We start from the raw sequence: 19929 nt of genomic DNA, 5'->3' as shown, positions 1-19929 counted from the left end.
CTGGCCTTCCTCTTCTATGCAAACGAAGCGAGTTTGACAGTGTGCCAGCGTGTTTCTGAGCCACAGACAGCCGGGACGATAGCGCAGATTAAAATGAACTTTAATTAGATTATGTTTTAATCTGATTTTCATTAAAAGGTAACTAGGAGGCCTAATTGTGAGGAGAGAGCTAAGGAGTATTACCCATTAAAACTCAAAATTGGAGTAGGATAAGACCTCCTCTCTGACAAACCAAGCATGGAATTCAATTTTATGACACATTATTAGGAGTAATGGAGAACGCGTGTGTGTGTATCAGCACAAGGCCTTCCTCCCCGGGAAACACACACCAAAATACAAACAAGAAACGCTTTCCCTGCCAGTAGACCAACAAAACACACATTCACCAGTAAATCCATAACATGACAATTAAGCGGTGTGCTTTCATCGTTTTATTAATGAAAAAGTCTCGCATTAGCGTTGATCAAAAGAGCAACTCACAGTCACCTTGTGAAAATCGTGGCGGTTGTTCAGCTTGAAGTGTGAATTAATCAACGCTGTTGTTTTTTGTAATGGAGAACAGATTAGAATATGTTTAACGACAACAGCGAGCCGCCATGTATTATTTATGTAAAATAAGAGGGGTTTGACATTAATTTGGACATAATGACTCCGCTTGTTCGTCAGAGAGGCGGAGACGCGCAGGTGTCCAGCTAAACTTAGCATGACATTTGAGAGAAAGAAAGAAAAGATGGCAGTTTTAAGATCATCTCTTAAACACAAGGTTAGTTTTAGTGCTGTTTGCTCAGGCATTTGAACAAACACCCCTAACCTCATAAGTGTTGCACTTCGGTGTGTGTGTGTGCTGTGAAGACGGGACGTTCCAGAGATGACCTGCGGCCCGTTCTTCTCCGGGTCACTTCCTAGCCAGAGCGAGCGAATGGGAATTAAGCCAGGATACACATAAAGAGCGGACAGATTAACGCCCACATAAATCTCGCTGATTTTCTGTCATCACTCTGAAATCTGCCCTGCTCTGTTGTTTTCTGCTTTATTAGACACATCTAAAGGGAATAATTGACATATTGTAATTTTCGGTCCCACTTTATATTAAGTGGCTTTAAGTACAATTTACTTACATTGAAACTAATAATTTGATACAATGGACTAATTGTGTACATACGTTTTTACATTGTACTTATATTTTGAAAATACCTGCATGTAATTACAGCTGTAATTAATTTAGTTGACCCTTCCCTTACACCTTAACCCACCCTTAAACCGACCCATACCACCACACCTGACCCTAACCTTACCCGTATCACACACACCTGACCCTAACCTTACCCGTATCACACACACCTGACCCTAACCTTACCCGTATCACACACACCTGACCCTAACCTTACCCGTATCACACACACACACCTAACCCTAACCTTACCCGTATCACACACACCTGACCCTAACCTTACCCGTATCACACACACCTGACCCTAACCTTACCCGTATTACACACACCTGACCCTAACCTTACCCGTATCACACACACCTGACCCTAACCTTACCCGTATCACACACACCTGACCCTAACCTTACCCGTATCACACACACACACCTGACCCTAACCTTACCCGTATCACACACACCTGACCCTAACCTTACCCGTATCACACACACACACACACACCTGACCCTAACCTTACCCGTATCACACACACCTGACCCTAACCTTACCCGTATCACACACACCTGACCCTAACCTTACCCGTATCACACACACCTGAACCTAACCTTACCCGTATCACACACACCTGACCCTAACCTTACCCGTATCACACACACCTGACCCTAACCTTACCCGTATCACACACACCTGACCCTAACCTTACCCGTATCACACACACCTGACCCTAACCTTACCCGTATCACACACACCTGACCTTAACCTTAGCCGTATCACACACACACACCTGACCCTAACCTTACCCGTATCACACACACCTGACCCTAACCTTGCCCGTATCACACACACCTGACCCTAACCTTACCCGTATCACACACACCTGACCCTAACCTCACCCGTATCACACACACCTGACCCTAACCTTGCCCGTATCACACACACCTGACCCTAACCTTACCCGTATCACACACACCTGACCCTAACCTTACCCGTATCACACACACACCTGACCCTAACCTTAACCTTATCACACACACACCCCTGACCCTAACCTTACCCGTATCACACACACACCTGACCCTAACCTTACCCGTATCACACACACACCTGACCCTAACCTCACCCGTATCACACACACACACACATCTGACCCTAACCTTACCCGTATCACACACACACCTGACCCTAACCTCACCCGTATCACACACACACCTGACCCTAACCTCACCCGTATCACACACACACACCTCTGACCCTAACCTTACCCGTATCACACACACACCTGACCCTAACCTTACCCGTATCACACACACACCTGACCCTAACCTTACCCGTATCACACACACACACACCTGACCCTAACCTTACCCGTATCACACACACACACACCTGACCCTAACCTTACCCGTATCACACACACACACACACACCTGACCCTAACCTTACCCGTATCACACACACACCTGACCCTAACCTTACCCGTATCACACACACACACACACACCTGACCCTAACCTTACCCGTATCACACACACACCTGACCCAAACCTTACCCGTATCACACACACCTGACCCTAACCTTACCCGTATCACACACACACACACACACACACACACACCTGACCCTAACCTTACCCGTATCACAGCTCAATAGCAGCAAAAGTATTTTACAATACAACATGAACACAATAAGTACACTGTACATATTTTTCAATGTAAGTACATAATACTTAGTCACTTAATATAAAGTGGGACCTAATTTTCTACAGTGTAGTACCAGATTTTTATTTACATTTCGACATTATTTGAGACAGTAACAAACAAATAAACAAACAAATAATTGTAGTAATACTGATGTAGTAAAGGAAAGAAATTACATTAATGTGAACGTTCCATGTATTTCAATAAATAATACTATAGGTATGTGATGCAATATTTATTTATTTATTTAGAGTGACTAAAGTTGCCTCGTCTTGTTAAATTTGATTTGTATGCTTTTAAATAAATAAATACATTTGAACATTTAATGTAATAAAGGAAAATTATTACATTATTGTATCTAAATAAATAATTAAAATCTAAATTTTAGCTCGTGCGACTCTGGCTCAGCGATTGAATCTGGCAGTGATGTCATGTCACTGAACATTCGAAATCCCATATATGGGACCGTACCGCTCAAAAGGTTAAACATTTGATTTGTAACCATGAATACACAAATGAAACTGAGGGGGCAATGCCCCCTTTTGCCCCCTCGTGGCGCCAGGCCTGGACCAATGGCAGCTGTAATGACCATATATGGTCGTGCCGCATCAAAAGGGGCGGGGCCAGGGAGCAGCAGGTGAGCTGAGACATATATATATATATATTTGGGGTTAAAACGGGGAGTGTGGTGCCTCCATCAGTCTGTAGGGAGGCTTAATTTACACCATTAATAACCCCCATCTTCATTTGGGATTGGGGGAGATGTTGTCACGGGCCAAAGTGAAATGTATGGTTTGTAATTACAGGGTTCCAGCTGACCGGCCGCTCGCCGCTGCTCTTGCCCTCCATGCCCTCCATGCCCTTGCCTCACACATTCCGGCTCTGACCCCCAAGTGGCCTCGGCTAAATCCCAACGTCATTTTTCATCGTGCCGACGGTCACGCCGTCCCCACGGCAACGGTATCCACGAATCCGAGCAGGAGCACCGTTAATCCCAACACGGACATTGTTAAAGAGAGAGAGAGAGAGAGCAAAGAGTCGTCATGCAACTTTAATATCTCTGCTCTTGGAACAATAGTAAAAGCGAATCCATAAACCACTTGAGTTCACATTCAAGCCTCCGACCCATTTTAAAAAGCCAGTAAAAGGCCTTAAACACACACACACACACACATTTATATATATATATGCATTCTGGCCGCTCACCCGGGTGGTATTGAGGCCGTAATCATTATCGAACCTTTTATCCCCAGCTGTAATTTTCTTGCATGTTATATCAGTTTTTTCTGTGCTTTTGTGAATTTCATCCAAGGTTAATAATGCTCAATAATTTGACTAACCAACCATACCTGGTGTTCATTACAGAGCCGATAAACAGATTCATCAAAAAGGGACATGAAACACACATTAAAAGCCTCAGTTTCTATTTCCTCTGACACTCAATATCAATAACAGGCTCCACAGGCGCACAGAAGATTAAAGACACGCTCAAATATCACAGAAACAGCCAAACGTTTGGGATTTTTTTGAACTTGTGGATAGTTCTTGTCCTGGCTTCTGGATATTATGCTATTTTAACTTTTTTTATAAGAAATAAAAAGAGACTGTTCAATATTCTGAATACAGAATCTCAAATATATCACTATTATCAGTAATACATTTTTGCTGCTTAATATTTTTGAGGAAAACATGATACACTACCATAAGACATTTGGAATTAAAAAAAAGAAAGTTTTCTTTTTACAAAATGTGGAATATGAAGCAATTTTCATCATTGATAATAATCATAAATGTTTCTTGAGCAGCAAATCATCATATTAGAATGATTCCTGAAGGATCATGTGATACTGAAGACTGGAGTAATGGCTTATTTTTAATTATTTATTTTAAAACAACGGTTTTTTTACCCGGTTTTTATGCTCACGCACAAGAGACTTCTTTCAAAAACACACATATAATGAAAAATATATTTTATAAAACAATTTATAATTTTGATATGGTTCAACGAAACAACCTCTTCTATCATCTTTGGTTGATTCGGAAGAGCTGCACATATTGACACAATCACAGCCAATCAGTTTCATGTTCAGTTCTGCAGATTCTGGACCAATGATATTTGACAGTGGGCGGAGCTACCCAGCTTTATTTAAATGGCTAAAACACTCACGTGTGTAAGTCAGAGTCACTGTTCATGTGATGCAAGAGAGTTTGCTAGAGAGATCTGAATCAGTTAGCAGTTACACAGAGCAAATTTCACCAGAACGACACAACACTGGTGAGAGGCCACAGAAACCCACTCATACACACATCAAAATTCAATTAAACTGGAAACACACAGCGGCCATGGCATTTATCAAGGCACATAAACTGCAGATTTCCCGTCAGTAGGGCTTGTTATTCATCCCCTGTGCACCGTATGCCCTGCGCTTCCTGTTCTGACACAAAGCTTCTGCTAAACACACATACACACACACTCACACTCACACACACAAGTTTGAGCACGAGCTCTCGGACCAGATGTTTAGACCCCCGGTATTTCATATACAGCTGCAAATAGCATTAGTTTGAAAATTATTTCTATGCTAATATATACTATTATAGTATTTGATTTGAATTAGCTCTTATTTATATAGTTTCAGTTTCCTTTAAATTTTAAGTCTTAGTAATTTTGTCATTTATTTGTTTTAAGCTATATTTCTATTTAGCCTTATTTATTTTAGCTTAGTTATAGTAATTTTAGTAAATATTTAAAATAAATATAATTTTAGTTAGTTGCAAAGGCAACATTTCTAATTTTTATTTTATTTTAATGTTTTCCCATCTAATACTTATATTTTAGTTTATTTCAGATTTATTTCATATACGAATCAAAAAAGATTTTTTAAATAGTCCGATTTTTTTATTTAAATTCTATTTTGTATTGGGGAAGGGTTGAAATAACGATGAAAATTAACGAATAAATCAATCAGAGATAAATCTTTTTGTTTTTATAAAGCAAGAGAAAATAAACAGCAGAGTTTTGAATGTTTGTTTTGATCTTTTAGGTTTAAAGAACGGTGACGAACAGAAACAAAACTAGAGTAATAATTATGTCTTGAAAACTGGTTTCCCTGAACACTCCCACCATCTGCCATTGGTCAGGCTAGCTGATAACCCCACCCCCAAACTCACGCTATTGGTTCCGGTGTCGGGCTGGTCAGAGACTCAAACATTTAAAGCAATGAAAGCGCATTAAAGACCTTTCAGAGATAGATAGAATGATAGAATGATGTATAGAATGATAGATGGAGAGACGGAGAGATAAAGATAGATAGAGAGATAGATAGAGAGTTAGAGAGATAGATAGAGAGAGAGAGATAGAGAGATAGAATGATGTATAGAATGATAGATGGAGAGACGGAGAGATAGAGAGATAGATAGAGAGATAGATAGAGAGTTAGAGAGATAGATAGAGAGAGAGAGATAGAGAGAGAGATAGACCTGCTGCCTCCATTAGAACTGATGAACTAAAAATAGCGTGAGAGTAAATATAGAAGCTCATGAATGTAGAGACGCATCTGTGAGCGTCAGAGAACCGTTAGAGCGACTCCGCACAACATCCATCAGCTTCTCCAGCACTATATACAAACACACACACACACACACACACACACACACACGTCAGAGAGACCGTTAGAGCGGTGCGACTCCACACAACATCCATCAGTTTCTCCAGCACTACACCTGCTCCACCAGAATAACCCCACCACAGACACACACACACTCACTCTCACACACTCACTCACACTCTCTCTCACATACACACACTCACTTACTCACACTCACTCTCACATACACACACAAACACACTCTCTGTCTCTCACACACTCTCACACACACTCACACTCACACACACTCTCTCTCACAGTCACACTCTCTCACACTCTCTCACTCTCTCTCACTCTCTCTCACTCTCTCTCACACTCTCTCACACTTTCTCACTCTCTCTCACTCACTCACACCCACATACACACACAAACACACTCTCTGTCTCACACACTCTCACACTCTCTCACACTCTCTCAGTCACACTCTCTCACTCTCTCATTCTCTCACACTCTCTCACACTCTCTCACAGTCACACTCTCTCACACTCTCACAGTCACACTCTCTCACACTCTCTCACAGTCACACTCTCTCACAGTCACACTCTCTCACACTCTCTCACACTCTCGCACAGTCACACTCTCTCACAGTCACACTCTCACACTCTCTCACAGTCACACTCTCTCACACTCTCTCACACTCTCTCACAGTCACACTCTCTCACAGTCACACTCTCACACTCTCTCACAGTCACACTCTCTCACACTCTCTCACACTCCCTCACAGTCACACTCTCTCACACTCCCTCACAGTCACACTCTCTCACAGTCACACTCTCTCACAGTCACACTCTCTCACAGTCACACTCTCACACTCTCTCACACTCTCTCACAGTCACACTCTCTCACAGTCACACTCTCTCACAGTCACACTCTCTCACACTCCCTCACAGTCACACTCTCTCACAGTCACACTCTCTCACAGTCACACTCTCTCACACTCCCTCACAGTCACACTCTCTCACAGTCACACTCTCTCACAGTCACACTCTCACACTCTCTCACACTCTCTCACAGTCACACTCTCTCACAGTCACACTCTCTCACAGTCACACTCTCACACTCTCTCACAGTCACACTCTCACACTCTCTCACACTCTCTCACACTCTCTCACACTCTCTCACACTCTCTCACACTCTCTCACAGTCACACTCTCTCACACTCTCTCACACTCTCTCACAGTCACACTCTCTCACACTCTCTCACTCTCTCTCACTCTCTCTCACACTCTCTCACACTTTCTCACTCTCTCTCACTCACTCACACCCACTCACACCCACATACACACACAAACACACTCTCTGTCTCTCACACACTCTCACACTCTCTCACACTCTCTCACACTCTCTCACTCTCTCTCACTCTCTCACAGTCACACTCTCTCACACTCTCTCACAGTCACACTCTCTCACACTCTCTCACAGTCACACTCTCTCACAGTCACACTCTCTCACAGTCACACTCTCTCACACTCTCTCACAGTCACACTCTCTCACACTCTCTCACACTCTCGCACAGTCACACTCTCTCACAGTCACACTCTCACACTCTCTCACAGTCACACTCTCTCACACTCTCTCACACTCTCTCACACTCTCTCACACTCTCTCACAGTCACACTCTCTCACAGTCACACTCTCACACTCTCTCACAGTCACACTCTCTCACACTCTCTCACACTCCCTCACAGTCACACTCTCTCACAGTCACACTCTCACACTCTCTCACACTCTCTCACAGTCACACTCTCTCACAGTCACACTCTCTCACAGTCACACTCTCTCACAGTCACACTCTCTCACAGTCACACTCTCTCACAGTCACACTCTCTCACACTCACACTCTCACACTCTCTCACACTCTCTCACACTCTCACACTCTCTCACAGTCACACTCTCTCACACTCTCTCACACTCTCTCACAGTCACACTCTCTCACAGTCACACTCTCTCACAGTCACACTCTCTCACAGTCACACTCTCTCACACTCTCTCACAGTCACACTCTCACACAGTCACACTCTCACACTCTCTCACACTCTCTCACAGTCACACTCTCTCACACTCTCTCACACTCTCTCACAGTCACACTCTCTCACAGTCACACTCTCTCACACTCTCTCACAGTCACACTCTCACACTCTCTCACACTCTCTCACAGTCACACTCTCTCACACTCTCTCACACTCTCTCACACTCTCTCACAGTCACACTCTCTCACACTCTCTCACACTCTCTCACAGTCACACTCTCTCACAGTCACACTCTCACAGTCTCTCACACTCCCTCACAGTCACACTCTCTCACACTCTCTCACACTCTCACAGTCACACTCTCTCACACTCTCTCACACTCCCTCACAGTCACACTCTCTCACACTCTCTCACAGTCACACTCTCTCACACTCTCTCACACTCCCTCACAGTCACACTCTCTCACACTCTCTCACAGTCACACTCTCTCACAGTCACACTCTCACACTCTCTCACAGTCACACTCTCTCACAGTCACACTCTCACACTCTCTCACAGTCACACTCTCTCACAGTCACACTCTCTCACACTCTCTCACACTCTCTCACACTCTCTCACACTCTCTCACACTCTCTCACACTCTCTCACAGTCACACTCTCACACTCTCTCGCACTCTCTCGCACTCTCACACACTCACACACTCTCACACACACACACTCACTCACTCACACACACACATACTCACTCATTCTCACTCTCACACACACGCTCACACTCACTCACACACACACACTCTCTCACACTCTCTCACACTCACACTCACACATAGTCACTCACTCACACACACACACTCACACATACTCACTCACTCACACACACTCACACATACTCACTCACTCACACATACTCACTCACTCACTCACACACTCTCACACACTCACTCACTCACACATACTCACTCACTCACACACTCACACACTCTCACACACTCACTCATTCTCACTCACACTCACACACACAAACTCACTCACTCTCACTCACACACACACACACACACACACACACTCTCTCTCTCACTCACTCTCACTCACTCGCACACTCACAATCTCTCTCTCTCACACTCACACATACTCACTCACACTCTCTCTCTCACACACTCACACTCACTCAGACTCACTCAGACTCACACAGGGCTTTAAAAATAACAATCTGCCGGCCTCTATGGGAATTTAACATAGGGGTGTACTGACTTATGCACATTTATTTATTAATGATACATTCATTCACAAAGAAAATTGGTGTCCTTAAAGGTTGGATTTTTCCTATTTTTTTTAATTAAGGTATTAAGATCAATTTCCAAAAGATGATGTTTTATTCCTCTTCTTAGTCAACTTTAGCATGGGTGTGTGTTCACTTACACTAAGCACTGTATATAAAAGTGTGATGCATTGGAGGAAGGGTTAGTGTTGTTACATGCAGGAAAAAAATCATGGGATTCACCCATTTTTCTCAAAAAATTGCACATATTTAATAAGACAGCTGGAAAAAAATAATCAGACAATTCATTTGGAAATCTGATAATCACTAATGCATTTGTTTAAAAAAAATCATGAAATACATTCACACACTTTTCTAACTTATAAATCATTCATTTAAAAAAATCTAGGAGGTCTAAGATGCTTAGGTAGGACGTTATGCTTATTTCTCAGCTGTAAAAATATTTAAAAAATATTTTTCAGGAAGAAGATTTACACGCAAGAAAAGAAATCTAGAAAAAATAAATTCATACTATTTCCCCATTGTTCTCGAAAATGCCACAATTAATAGGACAGCGGCAAATCATTAGGAAATCTGATAGTCACTAATGAATTTGTCAGAATTTTTTTTAAATGAAATAAAAAATTATGAAATACATTTCACACATTTTTATAACTACTAAGTCAAAATAAAATTTATGACAAAATTGTGGGGAAAAACTGTAAAATTTGAATATCTTTGATTTTCTTTATTTTGTACATGGTAACGGTTTCTTTATAATAAAAAAATAGACAAATCACCAGCAAGTGTGTTTAATTTTCTGAGGTCTAAATAAATATATATATATATATATATATATATATATATATATATATATATATATATATATATATATGAAGAAAAATTATAATTCTAAATAAACAAAATGAAACAGTCCAATATGAGTAACTGGTCAGTAGTATTGTGTGTAGCAGCAGGTCTCGGATCAGATGCGGTGCTGGAGACGGTAAATAACTTCTGGCTCAATAGTGGAGAATTAAGGCGAGCGCGCGAGCGGCTAATGGGAATGAATGAGGGGCATCAGTCGAGGTCAAACACAAAGCGCAGGATCAATGTTACGGGTACAGGTGTAAACCCAGAGACACACACACACACTCACACTCATAAACACACTTACACTCATAAACGCACACTCACACTCATAAACACACACTCACACTCACAAACACACACTCACACTCACGAACGCACACTCACACTCACGAACGCACACTCACACTCATGAACACACACTCACACTCATGAACGCACACTCACACTCATGAACACACACTCACACTCATGAACACACACTCACACTCATAAACACACTCACACTCATAAACACACACTCACAAACACACACTCACACTCACGAACGCACACTCACACTCACGAACGCACACTCACACTCACGAACGCACACTCACACTCATGAACACACACTCACACTCATGAACACACACTCACACTCATGAACACACACTCACACTCATAAACTCACAAACAAACACACACTCACACTCATAAACGCACACTCACACTCATAAACGCACACTCACAAACACACACTCATAAACACACTCATAAACACACTCACACTCATAAACACACACTCACACTCATAAATACACGCACTCAAACACACACACACACACATAAATGCACACTCACACTCATAAGCACACACACTCACAATCATAAACACACACACTCACACACACAAGCACACACTCATAAACACACACACACACTCATAAACACACGTATACACACACACACACACACACTCACCTCCTGCTTGAATGAGCGGTTATTATCAGATGCTATTCAAACATTACACTGCTTATGCTCTCAAACATCAGATCATAATTATAACATCACAACAGATTCATAATCAGCATAATCTTACATATGCAACTATTGTTTGGTGATATGCTGTTAGATCTGCTAATAATCTATTGTGTAATTTACAATATTACAGTGAGCGATAAATACTTGTCAAGCTCACATAAACAATCCACAGATATTCAACAAGAAGTGGCTGTTTTGCTTAAATACATACAATATAAAAATGTATAATAACATGAATTATGTCCAAATCTGACCAACTGCCATTTAACGTTTCAAATATTTGAAATAAATTAGTAGTTTTAAAAAAATAACTGTAATATATTGAAAAAATTAACAGTCATACACATCATAACGATCTTCAGCACTATCATAAGAACAGTCTGTTTCTGCTAGGGTTTTTAATATTGATGCTTGACAGCGAGCACATTGATAATGATCATCATGTAATATTTCTTCTACAGTGTTTTAGCAGTGATGAGTGACAGATGGAGCGCCTCTGCCCTCTAGTGTTCATCACACGCCACTGACATCATCATCATGCATCATAACAGCTCATATTGATCTTTATCATTGTGTAATATATTTCATATGCTGTAAGATAGACATGTTCAGATTTACATGATTGCCAAGCCATTATTATGAAGTAATCTGGTAGAGTATTTAATAACTGAATAACATTGTGTGGCGTGAATGATGGTTGTAGATTAAAACTACATGAATATTATAGCTGTTCATATTCACATTTGAGTTTTGAGATTCTTCAGCATTTCCAGTTTTTTAAACTACTAAATATTTAAACTATATTTTTATATAGTTTATAGTTGTATAGTTCTATAAACAGACTCCAAACGCTGCACACAAGCCAGATGTGAAAATACAGTAATAACAGTAATATTGTCAAATATTACTGTTGTTATTGTTAAATAAAAATTAATTAATTAATTGAAATTAGGCTAAAATAAAAATTTAAATGGAAAACTTAAGTAAACCATAAAAGTATAAAATAAGTAAAAATAAAGCTAAATATAATAATAATGATGACAAAAGCATCAAAAATTACTAAAACAAACTGAAATTCAAATGAAAATTGAACATAAAAATTAACGTTTTTATTACTATTCTGCATTCGAATATATAGTAAAGTGTAATTTATTCCTGTGATCAAAGCTGAATTTACAGCATCATTAAAATCTTCAGATCCTTCAAAAATCATTCTAATATGATCAAGAAACATTTATGATTATTATTTATGTTAAAATTATTTGAGCTGATTCATGTTTTGTGGAAACTGTGACATTACAATTTCCAGGATTATTTGATGAATCGAAAGTTCAAAAGAACATTGTTTATTTGAAATAGAATAATTTGTAAATTTATAAATGTAAAACATAAATGTCTTTACAGTCACTTTTGATTAACTTAATGCATTCTTGTTGAATAACAAGAAATTAATTTCTTTAAAGTAAAATAAAAAAACTTTTAAAATAAACTTAAAACTAACAACAGAATCCACCGATGAAACAGAATCTTGTCATAAATACACTGATTCTGTTCGGCTGAATTTCCTTTCTTTTTTCAGTAGTTAATAACACAGATGTGAGGACTCGTATCATAACAGTGTTGAATTATTACATGTCTGAAGTTGCTTTGATAATTCTTCAGATTAATTACTGCTCATTCAGGGCTAATGTGTACTGAGGTTTGGCTGAGAGCAGATCTCTGATCCTGTAGCGCCTCCTGCTGGACAAGCCCTGCGCTGCAGCGTCAGCCTGTGCTGGTGTTTAAAGGGGTGCTTGATCATGATTTCACTTTCTCATTTAGTTAGTGTGTAATGTTGCTGTTTGAGCATAAACAACATCTGCAAGTTACAGCGCTCAAAGTTCAAAGCAAAGGGAGAGATGTTCTTTAAAAGAAATTGCTTTTTAAAGACTACAAAAAAGGCTGGTATGGACTACAACGAGCTAACAATCACTAACCCTAAATTTACACAAGCCCCGCCCCCGGAACGCGATTTATAGATGATCATGAAAAAATATGCTAATCAATGACTAGAAGATAGTGAACTCCACATCAGCTGCATACATTCATCAGCTAACCATTCAGCAACGTCCTGTTGCTCTACATGTTGTCAGTTCTTCTTGAGTCTCTCCATCTTTGTCCAACTCACGTTTGAACCAAGCGTGCCGCACAAGCCCTGAGAAGTGAAGCCAGAGCGCCTCGATCGCCCCCGGTGACCGGTCCCTAGTGTAAGTCATAAACCCGCCTCCCTGTGTTATTCAACGGGACGTGAGACCACTAAACAATTAAATTACACTTCACATAATCTTTTTTCCAAAAATAGTTTCTGTCATTTACTGTAGTTTTTATCACGCTGATGTAATTTCAAGTGTTTATAAGTTTATTTTTAGTTAGTTATTTGATGTTATAAAAACGGTGATGTGACATCATGATTGAGAGGTTCTCTGTAGTCACTGAAGCACCAACGGACTTCGGGATCTTTGGAGGACTGAGGAGATTGTATTTACTTTATTTGAACAAGCCTCTTGTCATACTGCAATCAACAGACATCGAAATTAGAGCAGAACGGAGGAACGGAGCAGACATAGGCCACTTAAAAAAAGTCCAGGACTGGGAGAGTGCATTCGGCGAGAGTGAGGGCGGGGCGCTGTTCGCAGCTTTACTTCCTGCTCACTACTGCGCAGGTCCGGTCCCGAGACCGCTACTGCGCAGGTCCGGTCCCGAGATCGCTACTGCGCAGGTCCGGTCCCGAGACCGCTACTGCGCAGGTCCGGTCCCGAGACCGCTACGGCGCAGGTCCGGTCCCGAGATCGCTACTGCGCAGGTCCGGTCCCGAGATCGCTACTGCGCAGGTCCGGTCCCGAGACCGCTACTGCGCAGGTCCGGTCCCGAGACCGCTACGGCGCAGGTCCGGTCCCGAGACCGCTACGGCGCAGGTCCGGGGTCCCGAGACCGCTACTGCGCAGGTCCGGGGTCCCGAGACCGCTACTGCGCAGGTCCGGGGTCCCGAGACCGCTACTGCGCAGGTCCGGGGTCCCGAGATCGCTACTGCGCAGGTCCGGTCCCGAGATCGCTACTGCGCAGGTCTGGTCCGAGATGCAGCTGTGATGTTTAAAGGGTTTAAACGGCTGTGATGCGGCTGTGACGTGGCCGTGACGCGGCAGTGATGTTTAAAGGGTTAGAACACGACTATGATGCGGCTGTGATGCGTCTGTGACACGGCTGTGATGTGGCTGTGATGTTTAAACAATTTAAACACGGCTGTGACGCGGCTGTGACGCGGCTGTGTTGTTTAAAGGGTTTAAACATGGCTGTGATGCGGCTGTGTCGTTTAAAGGGTTTAAACACAGCTGTGACACGGCTGTGACGTGGCTGTGATGTTTAAGGAGTTTAAACACGGCTGTGACACGGCTGTGACGTGGCTGTGATGTTTAAGGAGTTTAAACACGGCTGTGACACGGCTGTGACGTGGCTGTGATGTTTAAGGAGTTCAAACACGGCTGTGACACAGCTGTGATGCGGCTATGATTTTTAAAGAATTTAAACACAGCTGTGACGTGGCTGTGATGTTTAAGGAGTTCAAACACGGCTGTGACACGGCTGTGACGCGGCTGTGGCGTTTAAAGGGTTTAAACACAGCTGTGACGCGCCTGTGACGTGGCTGTGATGTTTAAGGGTTTAAACACGGCTGTGATGCGTCTGTGACACGGCTCCGACACGGCTGTGATGTTTAAAGAGTTTAAACAAGGCTGTGACGCGGCTTTGACACGTCTGTGATGTTTAAAGGTCCCATGACATTAAATTTTCACTTTCTGAGGTTTTTTTTAACATTAATATGAGTTCCCCTTGCCTGTATATGGTCCCCAGTGTCTAAAAATTTCAATAGGTGTAAACCGAGCTTTGGCTATCTTTCTCTGCCTTTGAGAAAATGAAAGCTCAAACGGACTGATCTTGAATCTTCCCCGTATGAAATCATACTCATTCTCTGCTTTGCCCGCAAAGAGAATTTGGCCCACCCATGAGAAAATGAGCTACGCGAGCGCGATATTGTTGTTCTTCGAGAGACATCATGGCTTGCAAACGAGCGAAGCATGGCAGTTGCTCAGTGTTTGGATGTACAAATAAACACAAAGGTATTTTTTTAGTTCTTTCATCCGAGCCTCTGAAGAACCAATGGGTTGTGTAAATTTCTGATGTGTAATTGTTCAAGTTCAGACTGATAATCTTTCTCTCAAAATCGTTCAATACTGTTTATGAATCAGTAAATCAAGCCAGTGACTAAAATGTCAACTTCACATCTTTTCTCTTAGTAGGATGAAAATAATCTTATATAATAAATATATATACAGAAATATATATATATATATATATATATATATATACAGAAAGCGATCAAAGAACAATCCCTTTCCAATCGCCCAAGCTGTCAATCACACAGCGTGAGTTTATCTGGACACTTGCCAAAACTCGTTATGAAATCAATGACGCTGTTACACTGCACAACAAAGCTCTTACTGTATTTACATCATGTTTGCATTGGTGAAAGCATTAGTGAGAATGCAGAAACTGCATTGCAATGATAAGATCTTTATTCACGAGATCAACAGTGTGTCATCTGCTCAATCATCACTGCAACCTTTTATGTGATGGGAATAGGTCTAAAAATATTCAAAAACTTCTCACGATTCGTTAATCCCGATAGCTGTATTAGTAAAAACGTATAATAGCTGTAATAGTAAAAGTTTACGAGAGAGTTCCACATGTAATGCTAGCCATTTCATATGCAAGCATGTCAGCCAATCACAGCAGTGGGCGTTTACACTGAAGTCTCACAGCAGACACGCCCCTTCAAACAGAGCATTCAAATCAGAGGCTAAAATCAGGCTTGGAAAAATGCCTTTTATTTTTACATTATGACCATTTTTGATCTAAAAACATTCTAACATCATAAGGGCAAACCAGGAAACATTATAAAATATTAAAAGAATCCATGTCATGGGACCTTTAAAGGTTTTAAATGGCTGTGATTTGGCTGTGATGTTTAAAGGGTTCAAACACGGCTGTGATGTGGCTGTGATCCGGCTGTGATGTTTAAAGGGTTTAAACACGGCTGTGATGCGGCTGTGATCCGGCTGTGATGTTTAAAGGGTTTAAACACTGCTGTGATGTGGCTGTGACTTGGCTGTGAAGCGGCTGTGATGTGGCTGTGACGCGGCTGTGATGCGGTCTGGCGTGGCTGTACTCACCGATGCCGCTGTTGGCCCCCGTGACGAGCACCAGGCGGTCGGACAGGTCTCGGCCGTGCAGCACCTCCAGAGCCGAGCTGTTCCCATCGAAGCGCTTGGGCTTCAGCTGCACGTCCTCCACGGTGAAGGCCTGCCGCGGGTCGAAGTATGTGCGCCGCTTGTTGATGTGGCTGAGAGGAGAGTCCAGCAGCACAACACACCGTTACACAACACCAGTGCAGAAGACTGCTTCATATAACATATTATCACAAAGAAACGTGCTGAAAAAAATTATAATTTAACAAATGTGGTTATGAAATGGGTGGGGCTTAGCGTCCTGAACATCTCTGATTGGATATAAATAAAAACTCTTCTCTTTTTCGTTAACGAAAACTATGACGAAAAATGTTCTTTGACAACCTTTTTTTTCCTGACTAAGACGAGATGAGAGACGACACCCACGTCATTAAACAATAACTGTGACTATATCACATGCAATATCGTTGACGAAAAAAGACGAGAATGAAACGTTTTTAAAAAAATAAAAACTTTACCAAAACCACTTGTTTTTGTCGAGTATAAGGAGGAGACAAAACATTACAGACTGTTTTTACGAGCGTTCATGCTTACTGTTGCCAGATTTCAATAATTAAAACCCCAGAGGATTTCTATTAAAAGAACACGTTTTCTACCCGGTCTTTTCAATAGTATTTTGCAACCATGCGCGCGCTCTCTCTACACTGCTGAAGCTGGAGTTCTGCAATCTTCATTTGAGATTTCTTCTTAAATTAAAGTGTCATTCAGTCTGTGTTCTGTCACGACCCGCTTACGCTGTTTGTGCGACTAAATCTGTGATCGAAATGCATGCTGGTATCCAGCTGTGTTTTTAATGTTGATCATATTATACGAGCAAGAATGCAATATTTCCCGAATATACACACGATTTCAAATGTGACATTGATTTTATACAACAGTTCAACAAACAAAGAGGTAACATTAAGTGATGAACTACATTCAAAAACAGTATTGTCAGTAGGCTATATAATTGCTCTGATTAGCAACGAAAGCCACGGCAGAACTGCAGCACACAGCGGTGATTCGAGAACGAATCTGTGGCTTTGAACGAATCATGAGATTTAATGACCCGTTCATTAATACAGCCACTTGCTTCATAACTGAATGGATGACTCGATGACCCACTCATAAAGACAGGGGCTTACCGCCACCTACTGGCGTTTTTAATTTAATGTTTAAAAGTATCCCTCTGTTTTTACCATCATTGCATATTTATTGAACATTGTTTTATTTAAAGCATTATTTATTTTTGTAAAAAATTAACTGGAAAAATCGATCAAAGGGGGCAAATATTGTGCTTTAATGGAAAAGGTGTTACTGCAGTCTAAGTGGAAGAGAGGTACGGCACTATAAACAGCTGGAGCACCCCTGAACTAGGGTGAGAACCCGTCCCGCTTTGTGTTGTCCCGCACAGCATTTCACCCCTTGTCCCGCACGTCACATATTGAGAAAATGTCCCGCATTTTCATCAGTCTGTTGGTTTTTAATTATCATATTAAAGTCCCCATGAATTCAAAATTGACCATACTTACTTTGTTTTCCTAAATTGATGGTTTTGTGGTGAACAATTCATCCATGCAAGTCAATCCACACAAAAAAATTGTTTGCTTTCGTAATCTTTAATCAAAATCTGAAATTTCCCCTCCTCTCTGCATTGGAGAACCTTCCCTAATGACGAAGGTTTGGCGGTTTGGATGTCTGCTTAAAGGAGAACTCCGGGCAATTTTTAAGTTAATCTTGATCGTTAGACCTTTGTGAGTACTGACTATAGAAAAAAAAACGAACCGGATTGGTGCTTGCTACGCGGAGCTGCGACCGCGAATGCCCAGCTAAAACGGCAGCTATGGGGGCATGGACATAAAGAGCGTTTTTGAGCCTCTTAACAGACACAAAATGCAATTAAAATGTCTGTCCAACATGAACAGGGACCCTACATGTGAACAAGATGCGTTTAGCAACTTAGCCATTGTTTCAACTCACCTAAATAGTCTTTTAGATGGAAAGCTGTAGTCTCGCGCTGCAGTCCCGTGCTGTAGCCGGAAAAGGTAAACAATGTCCAGGTGGGAGGAGCGTTGATCATGTGCGACGAGTTAAGATCAGAGTTGCTTACAAGTGAAGAAGAAATGGTTCGTGTTTTTGCCTTTCCGAATTGTGGCAACAGAATGCGAAAATATAAGAGCTTAAATTTTCATCGTCTTCCTTTTCATGACCTCGAGATTCTGCAGTTGTGGCTAGTTGTACTTCAACTTGATGTGCAAACTCCCGTAGAAGTACTACGCGCTAAAGATTACCGCATTTGCAGCGAACACTTTGACAAGGATGACTACACACACTCAACACAGCGGGGCCGTTTGAAGAAAAATGCCATTCGATGTACGAAGACGGGTGCAACCACTGTGGAGGTAATGTAAACTTTTTTTATAGTCAGTACCTACAAAGGTCTAACGATCAAGATTAACTTAAAAATTGCCCGGCGTTCTCCTTTAACATCAGTAACCACGCCCCTCCAACTGACAGTAGACAGGCTGCCTGTGTGTTTGATTGAAACACCTAGTTTTCTAGATCCAATCAGGTGCTAGTTGGAAAAAAGCCACGCCCACTATTTTGCCTCGTTTAGTATTCCGTTTCTCTCGGAAATACGTCACAACACTGGAGAAAAGTCGTTTGCAACTACCGGTTCACGGGGACTTTAAGGAAACGTGCATGTGTTCTTTTGCCTTTGTAAGAAAGCATTTTACTTATACTTTTTGCTTTGTAGTTTTTCACCTATATTTAACAGCGCTTCGTCAGAAGTACAAATACAACAGCCGTTTTTAAAATCCTATCCAATGGTTAAAAAGCACAGAAGTAAACACTGTCACTAGTGGGTTGTGACGCTGTCAATCAAAATGTGGAGTGGTGATTCGTTCATGTGTTCCTGTCAGAAAACAAATGGATAATTCGATAAATAAAAATTTTACAAGGCGGCATAATGGCA

At 41.6% G+C, this 19929-nt stretch overlaps 1 protein-coding gene and 1 long non-coding RNA gene across 4 annotated transcripts in view; one reads left to right on the top strand and one right to left on the bottom strand.

Annotated features, from left to right (window-relative positions):
- Positions 1–19929, top strand: part of LOC143731909 (uncharacterized) — a 233212-nt gene that overhangs the window by 37579 nt on the left and 175704 nt on the right. The gene's annotated exons all lie outside the window — the stretch shown is intronic.
- The window catches only part of wwox (WW domain containing oxidoreductase), a 273547-nt gene that overhangs the window by 251464 nt on the left and 2154 nt on the right, over positions 1–19929 (bottom strand). For all 3 annotated transcript variants that reach the window (XM_077222507.1, XM_077222508.1, XM_077222510.1), the window contains exon 4: positions 16899–17068. In XM_077222507.1, the coding sequence (XP_077078622.1) occupies positions 16899–17068 (170 nt within the window). The remainder of the gene's footprint in view (positions 1–16898; positions 17069–19929) is intronic.

The sequence above is a fragment of the Siphateles boraxobius genome, unplaced genomic scaffold, assembly GCF_051911475.1.
Source record: "Siphateles boraxobius isolate OS27281-9 unplaced genomic scaffold, OSU_SipBor_1 88, whole genome shotgun sequence".
In the NCBI taxonomy this organism is placed as follows: domain Eukaryota; kingdom Metazoa; phylum Chordata; class Actinopteri; order Cypriniformes; family Leuciscidae; genus Siphateles; species Siphateles boraxobius.
Note: the sequence above shows the minus strand (reverse complement) of the source record. Positions and strands in the feature narration are given on the sequence as shown.